The following is a 19,350-nucleotide window of genomic DNA, read 5'->3' as shown; positions in this document are numbered from 1 at the left end:
TTCAGGTATTTTCAGTTGAAAAAGGTTTTTTGTTTTGTTTTGTTTTTTTTAAAAAAAAAAAAGAAAAATAACGTTCTGGAAACCGCGCGAGCCGAAACCTGTGGAGAAATCCAAGCGGCGGAACGATGCACAGGTACGCCGTTAGCTAGCTGAGTGAGCCAGACTAGCTAGCCAGATCTTTCAATTTGTTTGTTTTATAGTATAGTTGTTGTTTTTTTTTCTCTGTATTAAACTTAACATGTCACTTTGATGCTCGGTAGCGACTGCCTGTGGTGTTAAATATATCCCCGGTAAGTGCTTTTACACTATATGGGCATCTTTGCTAGCTAGAAACACGAGTTAAGCTAGCAAGCTGACGCAAACCTTAAGTTAGCTAGCCAGGTATCTTCGGATTAATAGGCGTAAAAAAAAAATAAACAAAAAAAAAAACCATCTGTAATGTTTGTAAAGTTTCCACCACGGAGAAAAAAAATCATAAAAAAGCTAATTGTGACTTTATTTCTCACAATTCTGATCTTTTTCCTCACAATTGTGAGTTTATATCACACAATTTTGACTTTTTTTCTCACAATTCTGACCTTTTTCTCGCAGTTACGAGTTTACATCTCACAAGTTTCCTCGCAGTTTAGCCATCCACTCGACGCAGTACCTGAGATGCGACTGACGTCAGGTAACGAGCGCAAGCTAGCATCTGTTTTTCCTTGTCTTGACTAGCTGATGAGTGTTCTTCCTGTATACACAGTCTATTTATAGAGAATGATTGATGCTCCTACTAACTCACTAAATGTCAAGTGGACGTCTAAACTTAATCTAGTTCTGCTCAAGCCAGCGTGTTTTTATACTCTTTCCACCACCGATATACTGTATGCAAGCACACCTAACCCGGACCCCTAAATCTCCTCTCAGACGCAGGCATTGCAGTCTGAAAGTCTGCAGATGTTGATTGATATCGAATTTGAGGCAAAGCACCTACTGGGAGCATCACTATACACAGTATAGCGCAAAAATGTCCACATTTGGTTATACAAGCTTCGCTCCTGGGCTTTTTAACATATAAATCACTCACCCCGTTCCTGTTCTGGCACGACCCGATGCTGCTGTTCAGGCTCTGAAACGAGAACAAGGAACACGGCGGTGTGAACAACCTCACGAAGATTTTACAGTTTAATCGTGCTTAAAAGTACTCTCGGCAAACCAGTCCGAGAACTGTAAAAGACGTGCTAATAAAACAACCCCATGAAAGCTGTTAAAACACACCGACCAAACTGTGGGTTGTGACAAAAAGACGCCGAAGTATCTACCGAACTTAGTCTGCCGTCGTCCCATCTATTGAGGTCACATGACCAGATATGTACTTTCAATTGTTTTGTTTTTTTTCCGCAATACTTTTTCCTCTTCTTTGTCTTTCTTTTTTTTGTTGTTGTTTATTTTATTCTCTTATTTCTGCTGTACCATCAAACTGTACTTTATCTTTTTTTTTTTTTCCTCTCATTTTTTTACACGTTTATTTTGCTTTTCATGTAATTTTTGTTTCCGGGTCTATTGTTTTCAATTTTTTCTCTCTCTGTTTTTTTTTTTTTTTTTTTTTTTCCTCTAATCTCTGACTTTAATAGTCAAAAAAAATAAAATATTGTAAACGTACTGTTGAGGGAAAACGTCCTTATCCTCCGAAGAAGTGTGTAGTAGCAGTAAAATATTCCGGTTAATTAAACAAACATCTAGAACCTTCTTTTGCCTCGAAGCCTCAAAGGCTTAACCGTGCGGGGGGAAAAAAAGGATCTCTTCTTTTTCTTTTTTTTCCATTGTTTTTCTGGCCATCTCTTATCAGTAAATAAAAATGTAAACATGTGACTTTATTTTCTGATATTTATAGATTTTTTTCAAATATTTTTTTCTTTTTTCTTTTAACCTCGGGACAGCCAGGATTTTATTTTGTAGCTGATCTCTAGTCAGTCTATACATGTTTATCTGCTTTATGTCTCTGCTTAATATCTCCACATATAATCTATCTGATTTCATCGAAATCCTATTTCCGGTGTCTTCACATCACCTCGTTATTGTTCTACAAGTCACTGTGAAATCTTATCCATGCACCGTTCGTGCTTGAACGCAGCTTTTGGATTACAGCAAAGTCTGACGTATATTTCTAACCGTATAGTTTGTTAGCAGCTGACTAGCGCTGTCAGGATTTGCTTTTCTTCTTAGCCAAGCCACACTTGATGGATGACTAAAGACAAGATAATAACTCGTCTTTCGGGTTCGGCTTTGCTTCACACGCACGCCACCTGACTTAAGCAAGACGAGGTCACGGGGTTTCTCTTTCTTAAAGCACTCTTTGTTTTAAAGAGGTAAAGGAAAGAAACCGGTTAAATAAACCACCATGTGTGAAGACGAGATCCAGCCCATAAATGGCTATAGCCCGAAGTCTGTGTTATATAAACCCCCTTCGGCCAAACGTTTCTGAACGAGAAGAAGTTCTGCCTGCGAAGGCAATCACACTTTGAAGGCTTGAGGGAGTTTAGCGAGCACTCCACAATGGGCAAGAAGCCAAAATGCGATGAGGCCATTTCTGTGGTTCTTTCAGTGCACAGTGCTCATTAATCAGCGGGCACCTGGGAGGAAGCGGGGGTGCGGAGACGGCAGGAAACGGGTGGGAAAGTAAAGCTGGGCCAGAACTTAGCAGGCCAGGTAGCAGGTCTGTTTTTGCAGCAGGGGCTCAAAGTAGAGCGCTCAGGCTCATGTGCAGCTACACACTACCTGAAAAACCTTATTACGCTACAGCATCAGGGTGCTATAAGGAGTAGCAGTATAAGTACTCTGCGACTATGCAATGTGGATCGGCTGGCTATGCTCACTCGAACACACGCACCACCCATCCTCTATTACTATAAACCGTGTCGCATTAGAACAGTTGATTAAAATGAGATTATGGGCCTTCCATAATACTGTACAGTATGCAGTATGGGTACTATATTAATATAAAATATGCAGTAGGGCTATCTTATTAAAATAAGATATAGTATATAATGGTACTCTATTCCTATATCCCTATCACAAAGAAGTGTGGTATATTCTTACTCTATTACGACGTATTGGTCCTCTATAACTATAAAGTATGTTATATTAACACTCTATGATAAGGAAGTGTGGCGTATTGTTATTCCATTACTTTAAAGTGTGGCGTGTTATTACCTTGTATTGTTACTCTATTACTACATAGTATTGTGTATTATTACTCGATTACAATGAAGTATGGTGTGCTGTTACTCTGTTTCCACAAAGTGTGGTGTATTCCTACTCTATTAATTTATAGTATGGTGTATTCATACTACATTAGTATAAAGTATGATATATTGATATATACTCTATGCCTATAAAGTGTGGTGTATTATTTCTCGATTACAATGAAGTGTAGTGTATTGTTACTCTATTACTTTAAAGTGTGGCATATTACATTATTATAATGAGGTATGGCATATCGGTGAGCTATTACTACGTGGTATGCTGTATTAGTGCGCTGTTATTATAAAGTGTGGTGTATTATTATTCTATTACTGCAAAGTATGGTGTATGGGTAGTCTACGGAGTATTATTACTCTATTACAATGACGTGTAGTGTATTGTTACTCTCCATAGTTTGGTGTATTGGTACTCTCTTACTAATCTCTATTAAGTATGGTGTGTGGGAACTTGACTATTAGACCGGATGCGGTATGGGTAGTTTATTGTCCATTGCTATAAAGTTAAATATAAATACCATAAGATGAGTGTGCTATGAGTATGTGCATGTGTGTGTGTGTGCGTGCGTGTTATTACCACAGAGTGCAGTAGGTGTGTACGAGACGTGCTGGGGCTGCTGAAGAAGCCATGGTTGGGCAATAAATACTCATCGGCGTCCACGGCCTCGTCCAGATCCACCCCGCTCATCAGACTGCGGTAGAATTTGGAGTCGTTGGGACCGGGCAGGTGCATCTGCTCATCGCCCTGCGGGAGCAAAATTACAGAAGACGCACTGCATTTTTTTCTGCCTTTCGTATTATCGGTATATTAACAGCAGCCCTGATAGTAGTACCGCCTGCAAGGTTTATGTTAATGCACTCCTTCTAATATGCTATTGCTTCTGAGTAAAGTAGCCGAATTTTCTACCAACGCACAAGGAATAAGAGCTGATACTTAGGAATGCTATAAAAGCTAGTGGTAAATCCATCAGTCGGACTACAAATGGAAATAAAAGAGGCTAACTAAAAAAATCCAGCTCACCTGAATGACCAGGTAGCGTTTCGGATCTCGGGCCATCTTGGAAAACTCTGCGATGAGCTCCCTAAATCTTGGTCTGCTGTCTGCGTCAATCATCCAGCCTGAGATGAATAAAACCAACACCATGCAATATTTGTATTTAGTTTGTATATAGCTGTAGTATGCTTGTGCAGTACTCACTATCATGTTTATTTCACATCACCTTTAATTCATATCATATCATATCATATCATATATCACTGTCTGCCTTAAACATATCCCATCTGTTCTTTTCTAATATTATCTCAGGAGAAGATCCACACCCCAAACCCCCAAACCTTCAACACCTACATTTGACCATGATCATGTAGACGTCAATGGTGCAGATAGGTGGCTGAGGGAGTCTCTCTCCTTTCTCCAAGACCCCGGCGATTTCACTGGCAGGAATTCCGTCGTAAGGCTTCGTCCCGAATGTCATCAGCTCCCAAACAGTCACACCTCCAGAAACAACCACACGTTAGAAGGAATCATTTAGCTAATAATACGCCAAGCAAGTGACCCGGAGAAGTTAATACCGGCTTAATAAGTTACATTCATTGCTAGTACATTGCACAAATATCCTCTTATCGGTACATTACTGTAAAACATTCACTCATGCCGCTCTTTCACGCCCTATTGCGCAATACAAGGAGACGGATTTATTCACTTACCGTAACTCCATACATCGCTCTGATGCGTGTAGATCCGGTGAAGGATGGATTCAAGGGCCATCCATTTTATCGGCACCTTAACAGACAGGAAACACGACCAGGGTTAAATACGAGTCCTTCTTACAAGAAGTCCTCTACTCTGTCCAGCTCAAACAGATTGTCAGCTTCCAAAGATCCATCTTTTTTTTTTTTAACGCTAATTCGGCCATCGACGGCATCACGCTCGTCATCTCATAGATCAGAGTCTCTGCGATCGATGCATTCCGGATATCCGCGTCCAACGCCTGCATCGACGTCTCCCTTACTTCTACACTGGATTTCTCATTGATTTGACTTTAAACGTCGCCGGGAAATGAGCGAACGAGAGAGAGAAAAAAAGCTCAACCAAATGAAAACTGGCTCAAAATAAATAAATAAATAAATAAATGATGTCAATTGAAATATTTTTAACGTGTTTCAGGGTGTGGGTTTCCTTTAGGTTCAGAGCCGGAGACGTATAACTGCAGATTGGGGGGAAAAAAACGATTCAATAATAAGGTTCTTGCTATTCGCTATTCTCTAATCGTTCTCCAATGTTCTCCAATGTCCATCATCCATTCAATCCTCTTGTTTCTCAGACATCATGTAAAGTATTTAACAACCAGCCATCAGCGCTGCACGCACTCACCTTCCCTCCGTCCGCGTGGTACTCTTTCTCATCGGCGCTGAGGAGTTTGGCCAAGCCGAAGTCAGTGATCTTCACGTGCTGTGGGGTTTTCACCAGCACGTTGCGTGCGGCCAAATCCCTGTGCACCAGGTGGCGCTCTTCCAAGTAGTTCATACCCTGAAATAAGCAGCAAAACACAATTTCTACAAAGAGGGAACGGATATAAGACGGATAACACAAGCGGCCATTTTTCCTTTATAATAAATTGTTGGTTTTTTTCATTTGTGCAAAAAATTACAGTTCATGTCATGACACAGTGCTGATCGATGAGATGTGGATTAATATTTATCACTATATGATGCAGGTCAAATTTCATATTTGTAAACGTGATGAGGCATCCAATGTGCTTTATTCCTCTCCTCACTATTACAGTATCTTATTTCATATTTAAAGCACTGGGGAAATCAACTTCCTTCCCAAGATCATCCTGGAAATCTGACAAAATGCTGACGAATATTTTTATCCGCCGTTCCCGTAGTGTTTATCTCGGCGTATCAGAGCGGAAAGACGGACGGACGCGAGTCCCGTGTTGACGGTGATGAAAAACTGCCCCGATAATCGTTTTTTTTATTTATGAATCCTCATGGACTGATCATATTGCTCAATAAGCAGAGTCACTATGAGAAATCCACGATGGATTTCTGGGAAAATTCGTTATGTCCCAATAACACACACGCAAGCTCAAAAGTTTGCATCCCCGTTCACATACCCTGGTTCATTTATATTATATGAGCGTGCCTCACAATGGCGTTTGATGCGACACGGCTTTTTTTTCCTTTTCTTTTCTTTTTCTAGGCACGGATTCTCAAGCAGGGATCAAAACAACACTCATGAGACCTAAAAAGATAATACTGTCCTTTCACAGTGCTGGAGAAAATGGATGAAATGTGTAGAGAGACTCAGCCAATATGAAGATGATGATTATAATAATAATTTGACCAAAATGAACATTCTGGACTGAACCCCAGCGTTAAAACAGAAAAGAAAAAGTGTACAATAGGACAAAACCAGGCCTGCGCACTTGACTCAGGCTTTTGCACCCTACGGTAAGTGATAATTGGCTTTGGTCTGGCTCTGCTCTTCCTCTGAATGGCACTTATCCAAGATGGAGGCCGTTGTCCGTACCTTAGCGATCTGCACACACCAGTTGAGCAGGTCCTGCGAGCCGATGTTGTCCTTGTTCGCCCTGACGTAGTCGAACAGGCAGCCGTAAGGCATGAGCTGGGTCACCAGCTGCACGTTGGACGTCAGGCAGATGCCCAGCAGCCGGCACACGTGCTGGTGTTCCACACTCGCCATCACGTAGGCCTCCTGTAAGCCCAGAAACACTAGCGTATGAGAATTCACAGCGAGTTCATTTTAAGACAACACTGAGCAAGACTGCATGCTTGCTTAGCATCCCTGTGTTGTGAGTGTGTTAATATTACAAATAAACTAGCATGCCAATAGTTAGCCTCAATAGCCTGGGAGCCCTTGAAAGAAAAGAACTCCTTATTGATTTTTTTTTCCCTTCCATTTGTTATGTAGCCATAATTTGAAACTCAATATGCCTTCTTACAGGGGTGAACTTCCTTCCGTAGCTAAAGAACATCTGCTTACATTTGAATGGATTTCGCTAGGTGGATTAATTAGCATCTTTTCAGCATCGGGAACGGAAATAACGTGCAGCTAGAAGCTACCGCTAGTTCCACGCGCAGTCACATCGCTGTTAAACATAAGACGAGAGACGCTAGACAGATTCAAATATCTTTTACCATATTATTGTCCAAAATGTTGGACAATGTGCTACATGCTCACATGCCCGACTGGTTCACTTAGCCTGCAACAAGCTAACTAGCTCACTATGCGTTATTACGTCACGTTAGCGACCGCTTTTCAGGCTCGTTTTCCTGTCAGAACACTGTAGCTAGCTAATGAATTGATCATTTGTCCACACCTGACAGTATTTACGTGCTAAGGGGGAAAAAAATGAGATCTGAGAGCACCACAGATTCAGCAGTGTTTAAAAAAGAAAAAAGCTGCTAATAATGAGCTAGCAATGAAAAAAAACAAAACAACCAAAAACGGCTAGCACATCGAGAGAGTAATTATAGCCTATAAGGCTATGTGAGCGTGTGTGTGTGTGTGTGTGTGTCGTTTAGCACAAATCTTCAGAGTAATAGTGTTGTCATGCTAGAATTCAGCTTTACCGGAAGGCACAACGAACTCAAACGTAGCATTAGACTTAAAAACAGGTCACTTTCTGGAAAAAGACTTAATGCTCGGCCAATACAAATAACTGCTCCTTTCGTCTTCAGTCATCAGGGAGTCAACGGCGTGTATTCCAGATGGTTCCCCACGCAGCACAGCCTTATTAATATTCGCCGGCCTGTTCCCTGTCACATTTCTGCTTCTGTAAGTTCTTCTGACTAATTCAAAGGCGGCCGTGTTTACATATCTGACTTATCTTCAGAGTGACCCTGCCGCCCAGGCTATCGCTGAAAACACATCCTCTTATTCAAAGCGGATTCTCTTTTAAACTAATATATTCCATCTTCAGGAAGACCTTTCCGCCTCAGGGTTCAAGGACGGGGGGCAGAAGCAGGACTCCCAAGAAACACGACGGCACGTAACCGCGTAGGCCGTTTTTCTGCGCGGACTCTGATAGCGCGTTCTTCCTTTCCCAGATTTATTCAAATACAGCTTGAGAGTTTGCTCGGAATTTTCTATCTCTCGGCATAAATTTGACCTGAAACATCAACGGATTTTCACACGAGTCCTAAACATTAACTTTATTCTTCTTTAACCGTTCTTCGGTAGAACGACCCGTGTGCTTAGGCTCGTCGTCTTGCTGCATGACCCACTTTCTCTTCAGATTCAGCTCACAGACAGATGTCCGGACATTTTCCCTTTAGAATACGCTGCTATCATTCAGAATTCATTGCTCCATCAATGATAGCAAGTCATCCAGACCCAGATGCAGCAAAACAGTCCCAAACCATGACACTACCACCACCATGTTTCACAGATGGCATAAGGTTCTTATTCTGGAATGCAGTGTTTTCCTTTCTCCAAACATAACATGTCTCATTTAAACCAAAAACAGTTAGCTCCTGTCATACTTCACTTACTCTATAGCAACTATAAACAGCCGTCCTCTCACCAACCTCTGCCTTTTTCCCCCCTCTCTCGAAGTTAATAAGACATTTTCGTGTTACTGAGAAACCAGAAAGCTCAAACTCCTCTGTCCTGAAGATGGTGGTTAAAGGAACGGACACTAAAGAAAACATCCTTACAGAAAACATCATCATGTAAAAAAAAAAAAAAAAAAAATTATAAATCTGTTTATAGTTGGACTATGGGAGCGTATCTATGTGATCCACGTCTCTGTCAATTAGTTGTAACTATAGAAACGTATATAATGTATTAGAACAAATATAAACGTACTGTCAAGGATGCTGCTATGGAAAATGAATCAACACTTTCTGACCAATCAGAATCCAGAATTCAACCGTGCTGTGATTATGCGATATATAAACATTTAATAGCACTGACACCCCACGTTTTGTTGAATCAAGGCGAACAGACGTCAAATTACAGCCCAGACAGATGTTAATGTTCATTTAAGGCCAAAATGTACTGTCTGAGTTTTCAAATGTTGTGAAGAAATCATTATTTTCCACACGATTTGAGAATTTGAATATTCCACTACATGTATATAGTTGAATATACAGTTTTTTGCTTTTTTTAACTCGCATCTCAAGATGGATTCATGCTTAATATTAAGGTCGAGTTCATCACCATCATAACATCATCATCATCATCATCATTCCACAGCAGTATGAGTGAGTGCCAGATGAAAGGGGGTACATGTGTACTGCTTGGTTCATCTAAAGCAACAGAGCGTCCCGGTGCTAAATATACCACATGCTTGCATCTCATGAATTTCTAATCAAGGGCAAGTAAATGAACGTGCTCAACAACAATCATTCTAGCACGGAACCTCGCCGGAATTAAAGCTGTTATATCATATATTATAATCTGTGATGCAATATTTCATCACGATTTCAAAAAAAAAAAAAAAAACAACTCACATCCAGGATCTCCTTGTTAGCTTTCTGCAACGTGGCCTCTCGCAAAACCTTAATGGCGACGGGAATCTTCACGTCTTCTCCTTCGGGGACCCACAAACCCTGCGTGAAGAGATTTAAATCATCTTCATATGAACAGTCGTCACTTCAAAACATATACACAGCTTGGCTTTCACGAGCCAGTGGCATAAAGGAGTCGGTGACGTAAAGCCTAGAAGGAAACTGTCTCGGATGGAAAGCCAAACAAACAAATAAAAAATAAAATAAAAAACTTCTGAAAGTCCGGTGAGGATTCCGTGTCTCGACGAGGAATAAAAAAAAATATTAAATGAAATGATGTGAACTACAAACAGGAAGTCGTTCATAAGCACAAATTATGGGGATGTCTAATAATAGCATGAAACCGCTCCGCTTCTTTTTTAAAATTCTGCCAAATGAATAAATGTGAAGTCTGTTTGTTTGTTTGTTTGTTTGTTTTCATTTCCAGAGATCATTCATTCGAAAGGCTTTAAGAAGCTAGTTGCTGTAGGATTTAACATGTAGGATTGCTGGATGAATGTGGTTCAATTAAACATGTACAGAATATTATTCCTTACAATGTAATATATTTATATTGTAAATATATCCTTATTATATATCCTTATAATATACATAAGTCCTGACGTGTTTTATTCCAATTACACCACAGCAACTGGTCATTTATTACAGTCTAAGAGAAAGACAGATTTTAATTAAGCTCTAAAAGACTTGTACGGGGTCATCCGGCTTCTGTATCGCATGTAGGTCATGTGACCTGGGAAATAAAACGGTTAGTCACCTTATACACGGTGCCGAAAGCTCCGGAGCCGAGCACTTTGATCTTCTTGAACTCGGTCTCTTTGAGGACACGCAGCAGCGCCTGGTTCGGAGCTTCTCCGCTGGGAGTGAGAGGCTCCACTAACTGAGAACACACACACACACACACACACGTCCTGTCAGGAAACGTCTCTACACACTCAGTGAGGAGCGCATCCTGTCTTGATGTGCTGCTTCCTCTCCCGTGATGAACGATACAACACTCGGCTTTGTTAAGAGAAACGTACTTGTGTCCTACTTATCGGCCTACTGATATCCACTACTAAACAACGGATGTCCCACTGACCCAGAGCTCGTGCTTACACCGTAATGACAGGAATAGGATCGTCAAATGTTCTTCAAAGCCCTTAAAATCGTATCTTATGACTTTCATTTGACACTGTGATATAAATATGATTTTTTTTTTTTTTTTTTTTAAACAAAACAACAAAATATCATTTGTTTAATAATTCCAGTCCATGTCATTTCAGTTCTACAAATAGCACTCAACGCTAATGAATAGAATTACTACAATATTATTAAACAACCCCTTCAGAACTCCAGGCTATTATTAATAAAGCATACGGTATTATTTCGTAATGACAGTGCAACTTATAAGAAAAGCAGGAAGACTCAATAATGACGACGTCTGGATCCACGCACAAGCCGTGGGAATTGATGTGAGGAATAAAACACTCAGAGGCGTGCCATTACAGGAAAATGATCACGGACAGGGTGGCGCTGTTCCTATGACGAGGAAACGACCCAGCGGGGTTTATCGTGTTTACGCTGTACGTTTTTATCGGTTTAAATAACAACACGCTTTTTAAAATTCGTAGGTCGCGTGGGGCGTCCATTATATTTGTGTCCGTTGCTAAGGAAAGCGTTAGTGCCGTGGCTTCGACAGTTTAATCTTTTATTGAAACTCGAGCGTGTGGGGTTTTTTTGAGGTCAGGTGTTGAGCCGGACCTCTTTCTCCTGCAGTAATCTGCGCAGCGTTCTCTTCCGCTTTATCTTCCGTCTCCTGATTAACAGGGCCACGGCCAGAGTGAGAATGATGAAAGCCAGGAGCCCTCCGACCACGCTGGCGGCGATGATCGACGTGCCCGTGTCACTGAGGGACAAGGAGAGCTCGTTTATTTAAACAGAACAGGTTTTTGTCGCTGGTTTTAAAAGACTTGAATTTTTTTGTCTTTCTTAGTCTTACCTTGTACCTTTGCAGTCTTGACGTTTTGGTCCAGTGCATCTAAAAAATTATAGGGAGTCATCAAAAAACTTTTTTTGAGAGAAGATATTTCATCTAATCTAATCTAATCCGAGGTCAAATTAGCCGGTGCTCTTACCCTTGGGTGCAGTTGGGGTGGCAGAGCTGGCACACCCGCATGCTGTCCGGGTATTTCCAGACGAACGTGTCCTTCTCCCCGGGAATACCCTGAGGGCAGCGCGGGACGCAGTGCAGCCCATCTTTGTAGTTAAGACACTCCGCACAATTGTCAGGACCCTGCAAAGCAAGACAGCGACTTTTACACCTTGTTCTTCTGGAGCCTGATTTACGCTAACACTAAATATGTTCCATCTAGTGTACACATATGTAACTACAAGTAGCACAAGGACAACAGGCAACACAAACACTACCTGAAGCCTTTTCTTTTACTGTTTATGAACTAAATTCCTTTCAAACTACATCGACATTATTATAAACCAGTTAAACAGCCAGCACTCTAACTAGTCAGCTTGCTATCTAACTAGCGTGTTAAGTAATTAGCTTGCTAACTAGCCAGCAAAGCAACAAAAAAAAACCTTAAACAGACCAGCTAATCATGTATAAAGGGCTAAGGTAACAAATTTCACCTGAGCAGAAAGAAAGAAAGAAAAAAAGAAAGAAAGAAAGGATGGGAAGATAGATGGATAGATGGATGGATGGATAGATGGATGGATGGTTGGATGAATGGACGGAGGGAGGGATGGATGGATGGACAGATATATGGATGGTTGGATGGACGGATGGAGGGACAGATAGATGGATGGACGGATGAATGGATAGATGGATGGATGGTTGGATGAATGGACGGAGGGAGGGATGGATGGATGGACAGATATATGGATGGATGGATGGACGGATGGATGGATGGACAGATAGAGGTATGGATGGACAGATGGATGGGTGGATGCAAAGATAGATGGATGGTTGGATGGACGGATGGAGGGACAGATAGATAGATGGACGGATGAATGGATAGATGGATGATGGATGGATGGAAGGAGGGATGGATCAACAGAAGGATGGATGGATGAACAGATGGATGGATGATGGATGGACAAATGGACGGATGGATGAACAGATAGATGGATGGATGGATGGACAGATAGATGGATGGATGGATGGATGAACAGATGGATGGATGGACAGATAGATGGATGGATGGATGGACAGATAGATGGATAGATGGATGAACAGATGGATGGATGGATGATTAGATGGATGAACAGATGGATGGATGGATGGAGGTAGGGATGGATGGACAGATGGAGGGAGGGATGGGTGGACAGATAGATGGATGGATGGATGGATGGATGGATGGACAGATAGATGGATGAACAGATGGATGGATGGATGATTAGATGGATGGATGGATGGAGGTAGGGATGGATGGACAGATGGATGGATGGATGGATGGACAGCTGGAAGGATGGATAGATGGATGGACAGATAGATGGATAAATGGTTGGACAGATGGATGGATGGATAGATAGATGGATGAACAGATGGATGGAAGTAGGGATGGATGGACAGATCGATGGATGGAGCGAGAGATGGATGGACAGATATATGGATGGATGGGCAAACGGATGGATGGACAAATGGATGGATGGATAGATAGATGGATGAACTGATGGATGGATGGTTGGACAGATCTATGGATGGAGTGAGAGATGGATGGACAAATGGATGGATGGATAGATAGATGGATGAACAGATGGATGGATGGTTGGACAGATCGATGGATGGAGCGAGAGATGGATGGACAGATATATGGATGGATGGGCAGACGGATGGATGGACAGATGGATGGACAGATGGATGGATGGACGGACGGACGGATGGAGGGAGGGATGAATAGACAGATATTTCCGCATGCTACAGTACATGGTGTGTTTTGTTGCGGTGTGTTTTTGGAGATCTCTTGAATCTACTCACGGGCCCCGAGCAGGTTAGAGTTCCGTTAAGAGGCTTGCACTCTGGGTCACACTCCACACACGTCTTATTGACCTCATATTCACGTGGCTCGCTGTTGAAAGAAACACAAACTTCATTATTTTGTTATTATGCACTCAGGGATACAGCGTGTTCCTCTGGAACTACATATTTAGCTCCGGAACATTCTGCAAGATTGCTCAGACATGTACGAATTAATGCTTCGGGCCAGATATAATAACTGCGGCTGCGTTCACATCATAAAGGGGCACAAATAAAAAATATGAGCCACTTGGTGCTACGGTAGGATACACTGTCCACTGTATCTGATAGCTTCAGTCATGTGACGGTAATGGAAATTCATCCTGTTTAAAATCCCAGTACCGGTACCAGTTGGTGGTGAGGTGTAACTGTGACGTTAACTCGATGGTTCAGATCTGACTCACCCTTCCAGGAGGTTACAGGAAGCCACGCAGCTCTTCTTGCGGCTGTGGTTCATGCAGCTGAAGCACATGGTAGGCCCCGGACCCCAGCAACCATCAGGCGTACACATCTCATCACAGATACGGTTCTGCCTCGCTGCAGAGATCAGAGGAAACGGCATCAGAGAAACTGCATTATGTTTAGGAAACGGCATCAGAGTTTCCTGAAGGTCATCAGAAGAAGAAGAAAAGTAAGTTCTCTCAGTTCTCCTGTTTTGTTATTTACAATGATATGACAGACAGACAGATAAACAGACAGACAAACAGAGAGATAGAGAGACAGATAGAAAGACAAACAGAAAGAAGATAGATAGACAGACAAAGATTGAAAAACAGAAAAAGGAAAGAAAGAACAGACAGAAAGAAAGAAAGAAAGTAAGGGTAGATAGACAGACAGACAGAAAGAAAGGTTATATATATATATATATATATATATATATATATATATATATATATATATATATATATATATATATATATATATATACATAAAGATGCAGAAAGAAAGAAAGAAAGGACAGACACGCAAAGAGACAGAAATAAACAAACAAACAAGTAAATAAATAAAGACGCAGAAAGAAAGGATAGACACGCAGAGAGACAGAAATAAATAAACAAACAAACAAATAAATAAATAAAGATGCAGAAAGAAAGAAAGGACAGACACGCAGAGAGACAGAAATAAATAAACAAACAAACAAACAAACAAATAAAGACGCAGAAAGAAAGAAAGGACAGACATGCAGAGAGACAGAAATAAATAAACAAACAAACAAGTAAATAAATAAAGACGCAGAAAGAAAGGATAGACACGCAGAGAGACAGAAATAAATAAACAAACAAACAAATAAATAAATAAAGATGCAGAAAGAAAGAAAGAAATAAAGGACAGACACGCAGAGAGACAGAAATAAATAAACAAACAAACAAATAAATAAATAAAGATGCAGAAAGAAAGAAAGAAAGAAAGAAAGAAAGAAAGAAAGGCCAGACACAGAGACACAGAAATAAAGAAATAAATAAAGATGCTGAAAGAAAGAAAGAAAGAAAGGAAGAATTGATAGAATAAACAACCCTCAACCCTGTTTTGTTCAACACTGTTTCTTATTTATCAGTGAAATTCGACCAGGAAGCGAGGAAACCTGAAATGAACTGTGTGAAATAAAAGGCATCTTTCCTTCGATTCCACGTTGAAAAGGAAGAAAAACTAGTTTCAGAGACAATGTGGAAATGTTTCTAAGCTTGAACACAGCACATGGTGTAGAAAGTAAACTCTGTACCACAGGCCGCAGCTTCCGCGTTCCCACCCAATCTGGCGGCCTGCGTGTCGGATTTAAACAGGCGTTTCCAGTGATCTGGACTGTTGTAGCACAGGTTGGGGTTGTTCTCGATGAGTACGTTGCCGTCACTGATCTCCCGCAGAGCGCGCAGGCCCAGGTGTGTTAGAGGAGTCGAGCTGACACGCAGACTCAACGTACCGCTGCAAGAAGTAAAACAAAATGATAAAACCTCTTGAAATGCTGACTCTTTGCTTATCGGAGCACGGATTCTCGGTAAATGAATACGATACAAGAGTTCCTCATCATTTTTAAAGCTTACCGGTGTTTGGTTCTTCCGCGGATCACCTCCAGGTTTTCGAAGGGGCTGAGAGAAGTGATGTTTTCCCACACCTGAATCAGCAGAGTGCCTGGTAATGGAGGGGAATGAATGAATTAATATAATATGATGAATTACATCACGATACACTTTTCTGAGAGCGTTCAATAATTACATTGACCCTACGATGAAAGGTGTTGCTATTACACATTGGGCTGATGCGCCGTGTGTGGTAGGAAATTCTAGCAAAACTGTCATTATTACACGTTATTAAAAATTATACGATATATCATTAGTACAATTAACGTGGAAAAATATGTAGAACATGACCACAAAATAACGGTTTAAGCCGCGACCTCAGCACAAGTGTATTACGTGGCTAAGGAAACGCCCGGAACGCTTGTTTGCGTTTGGATGAGCCGCTTGTCAGTCGTTTTCTAGACCCGCCCCCTGTTATCTTAGCCAAAACATCCTTTCAGAATAATATTAACAAGAAGTCTTTATAGAGTTTCCAGGAATTAAGATGGTAAGTGATGTCCAGGCAGTCCTTGCTAATGCTAACTCTAGTTAGCATGCTAATGCTAGTCAAACCGTCATAGGGCTTGAGTGTGGAGGTTTGTATGCATGTGTGGGAATCAGCAGCGGGCTCAAGGAGACGAGAAAGGTACACATTCTTTTCTATGTTATACAATAAATGATTATATTTTTTTAAGCCAAAAAGAAAAAGTCATTAGACAACACAAACGCTCCACTGAGAAGAAGGGATTTTTTGTTATTGATTATTATATTGCACATGTGCGGTTAATAGAACTATAATTGGATATAAATAACGGGCGTACAGACAGACGGAGCTGCACTAACCGGTAATTTCTTTGACTGTTTTGAAAACGCTGAGTCTGGCAGGATCCAGCGGCTTGGTGTTAGTAAATAGATCCCTGGAATAAAAGATGATAAACATTCATTTGTTAACCAAATACTAACCAGCTTTCTGTTCATCGTTATGAGTTTGCTGAGGAATCTCACTCGCTGGACCCATTAATGATGTGATGGAGTCACAGTTTTACCAAATGTTTTTTTTTTTTTAGAAAGAAAGGATAGATAGACAGACAGAAAGAAAGACAGAAAGAAAGAAAGAAAGAAAAAGATAGATAGATAGACAGATACATAGATTAGATAGATAGACACAGACAGACAGACAGATAGATAGATAGATAGATAGATAGATAGATAGATAGATAGATAGATAGACTGTAGAAAGAAAGAAAAAAGAAAGAAAGAAAAAGATAGATAGATAGATAGACAGATACATAGATAGACAGACAGACAGATAGATACATACACAGATAGATAGACAGATACTGTAGAAAGAAAGAAAAAAGAATGAAAGAAAAAGATAGATAGATAGATAGATAGATAGATAGATAGTCAGACAGACAGACAGACAGACAGATAGATAGATAGATAGATAGATAGATAGATAGATACTGTAGAAAGAAAGAAAGAAAGAAAAAGATAGACAGACAGACAGATAGATAGATACATACATAGACAGACAGGCAGACAGACAGATAGATAGATAGATAGATAGATAGATAGATAGATAGACCGACAGATAGATAGGTCGATAGTTAGACAGACAGACAGACAGATATACAGACCGACAGATAGATAGATAGATAGATAGATAGATAGATAGATAGGCAGACAGACAGACAGATAGATAGATAGATAGATAGATAGATAGATAGATACTGTAGAAAGAAAGAAAGAAAGAAAGAATGAAAAAGATAGATAGATAGATAGATAGATAGACAGACAGACAGACAGACAGACAGATAGATACATACATACATAGACAGACAGGCAGACAGATAGATAGATAGATAGATAGATAGATAGATAGATAGATAGATAGATAGATAGATAGATACTGTAGAAAGAAAGAAAGAAAGAAAGAAAGAAAGAAAGAAAAGATAGATAGACAGACAGACAGGTTTCAGGTTATTATTCATTCTGAGGACTATTTTATCCAGCTTGGTTACACTTTGAGGAAATGCCTCTTTGGCCATCCTGGGGTAGCAGCTAATCCCCCTTCATTATGTCTGCATGTCTCAGCTCACCCGTGGAACGTTGTCTTCAGGAACGACAGGTCTCCGTTGATAGTCGTGCAGTTCTCGAATGAATCGATGTTGGAGGCATTGACTGATATGACCTGAGTGAGATGACCCATTCCTAGTCCAGAGCACACTGAAAACATAGATATTATAGGAAAATAATCAACAACAGGGTGAACATTTATTATTTTCCAATAATGGCATATCGCAAAGTGGTTCATTCTTCTTATACCACAACAATTTGCCTGCGATTATTATTATTTTTTATTATTAAGTAAAGAATCACAAATTGTACTTGTCATCCATTTATAGTTACTTTCAATGTTGTGGAACGTCTATGAAACAAGTCAGTTCCTGTCACGTTATAGCAGCTATAAACAGTCATTCCCTCACCAGCCTCTTTCCTTTTATGGAAAACAAATGAGCAATACAGTAGTGCTGACACTGACGACTCCTTCCATGAATGCTAAACAAACATCTCCTTGGAGAAAACTTCACCATGTCAATATCAATCCCATGTTTTTATTTGTTAAGTAACAGCACTTTTTCAAAACAAAAGTTGTTTAGTATTATGATCAGACGATGTGTACGTCATACTCAATAAGCCCCTGGGAATTAGTTACTATGGAGACGATAATATCGATGTAAACTTGTGCAGCAAGAAACTACTCTCAGAGCTGCGGCTATACAAACATCAATCAACACCCCTTCTGACCAATCAGATTCAAGAACTGAACGGCGCCGTCAGATCGGTGTTCGAATGCGATTTTAATTCGATTTCAATTCCGTTCTCTCATACATTACCTTTCGGACACAGGCCGTCACACTTCTTACACTTCCTGACCCCGTCCTCGTCCACTTCATGAGTTCCAGGACTGCACACTCGCACACACGCGCCGTGGTCTGTGACCACGTAGTTATCTGTAAATGAAAAAAGAAAGAAGAAGAAAAGAAAAAAAACGCAAAAAATGTTTGACGTTACTCAGAAACCAGGACAGTCCGGAAAACGAATGCAAGCTCACGATTCAGGATTCAATGATTGTCTTTGCTTCGGTTGGAATCGATCACACTTTAACTACGGTGCTCGGACGCACGGATCTGTGCGATGACAAAAAAAAAAAAAAAAAAAAGAGTTTCCCTTTCCACCCTCCCCCCAGCTTCTCTTAAAGTATCCCAGAACATGCCATTTTAAACCATTATAAATTAATAATGTATAAAGACCGTTAACTTAAGCGATTATTTGTGTTTGCTGTTTATTTCCTCCTTTTCTTGAAACCGCTATTTGTATAAAACCTCTATATATACTGTACCTGATATAACACTCAAATCACGCCGATAAAACAAACTGAGTTGAATTGAATGAATAAATTGCTTCTTACTGCACAAATCACTTTCAATTAAAAACG

At 40.5% G+C, this 19,350-nt stretch overlaps 1 protein-coding gene across 1 annotated transcript in view; it reads right to left on the bottom strand.

Annotated features, from left to right (window-relative positions):
- egfra (epidermal growth factor receptor a (erythroblastic leukemia viral (v-erb-b) oncogene homolog, avian)) overlaps positions 1 to 19,350 on the bottom strand; it is a 61,435-nt gene that overhangs the window by 4,104 nt on the left and 37,981 nt on the right. The window contains exons 8-26 of the mRNA XM_017495707.3: positions 18,749 to 18,865; positions 17,951 to 18,077; positions 16,692 to 16,765; positions 15,834 to 15,921; positions 15,515 to 15,714; positions 14,199 to 14,331; positions 13,756 to 13,846; positions 11,900 to 12,057; positions 11,764 to 11,802; positions 11,526 to 11,670; positions 10,540 to 10,662; positions 9,726 to 9,824; positions 6,778 to 6,963; positions 5,614 to 5,769; positions 4,947 to 5,022; positions 4,588 to 4,734; positions 4,261 to 4,358; positions 3,817 to 3,984; positions 1,067 to 1,108 (exon numbers count right to left, since the gene is read on the bottom strand). Of these exons, the coding sequence (XP_017351196.1) occupies positions 1,067 to 1,108; positions 3,817 to 3,984; positions 4,261 to 4,358; positions 4,588 to 4,734; positions 4,947 to 5,022; positions 5,614 to 5,769; positions 6,778 to 6,963; positions 9,726 to 9,824; positions 10,540 to 10,662; positions 11,526 to 11,670; positions 11,764 to 11,802; positions 11,900 to 12,057; positions 13,756 to 13,846; positions 14,199 to 14,331; positions 15,515 to 15,714; positions 15,834 to 15,921; positions 16,692 to 16,765; positions 17,951 to 18,077; positions 18,749 to 18,865 (2,267 nt within the window). The remainder of the gene's footprint in view (positions 1 to 1,066; positions 1,109 to 3,816; positions 3,985 to 4,260; positions 4,359 to 4,587; positions 4,735 to 4,946; positions 5,023 to 5,613; positions 5,770 to 6,777; positions 6,964 to 9,725; positions 9,825 to 10,539; positions 10,663 to 11,525; positions 11,671 to 11,763; positions 11,803 to 11,899; positions 12,058 to 13,755; positions 13,847 to 14,198; positions 14,332 to 15,514; positions 15,715 to 15,833; positions 15,922 to 16,691; positions 16,766 to 17,950; positions 18,078 to 18,748; positions 18,866 to 19,350) is intronic.

Source organism: Ictalurus punctatus, chromosome 20, assembly GCF_001660625.3.
Source record: "Ictalurus punctatus breed USDA103 chromosome 20, Coco_2.0, whole genome shotgun sequence".
In the NCBI taxonomy this organism is placed as follows: domain Eukaryota; kingdom Metazoa; phylum Chordata; class Actinopteri; order Siluriformes; family Ictaluridae; genus Ictalurus; species Ictalurus punctatus.
Note: the sequence above shows the minus strand (reverse complement) of the source record. Positions and strands in the feature narration are given on the sequence as shown.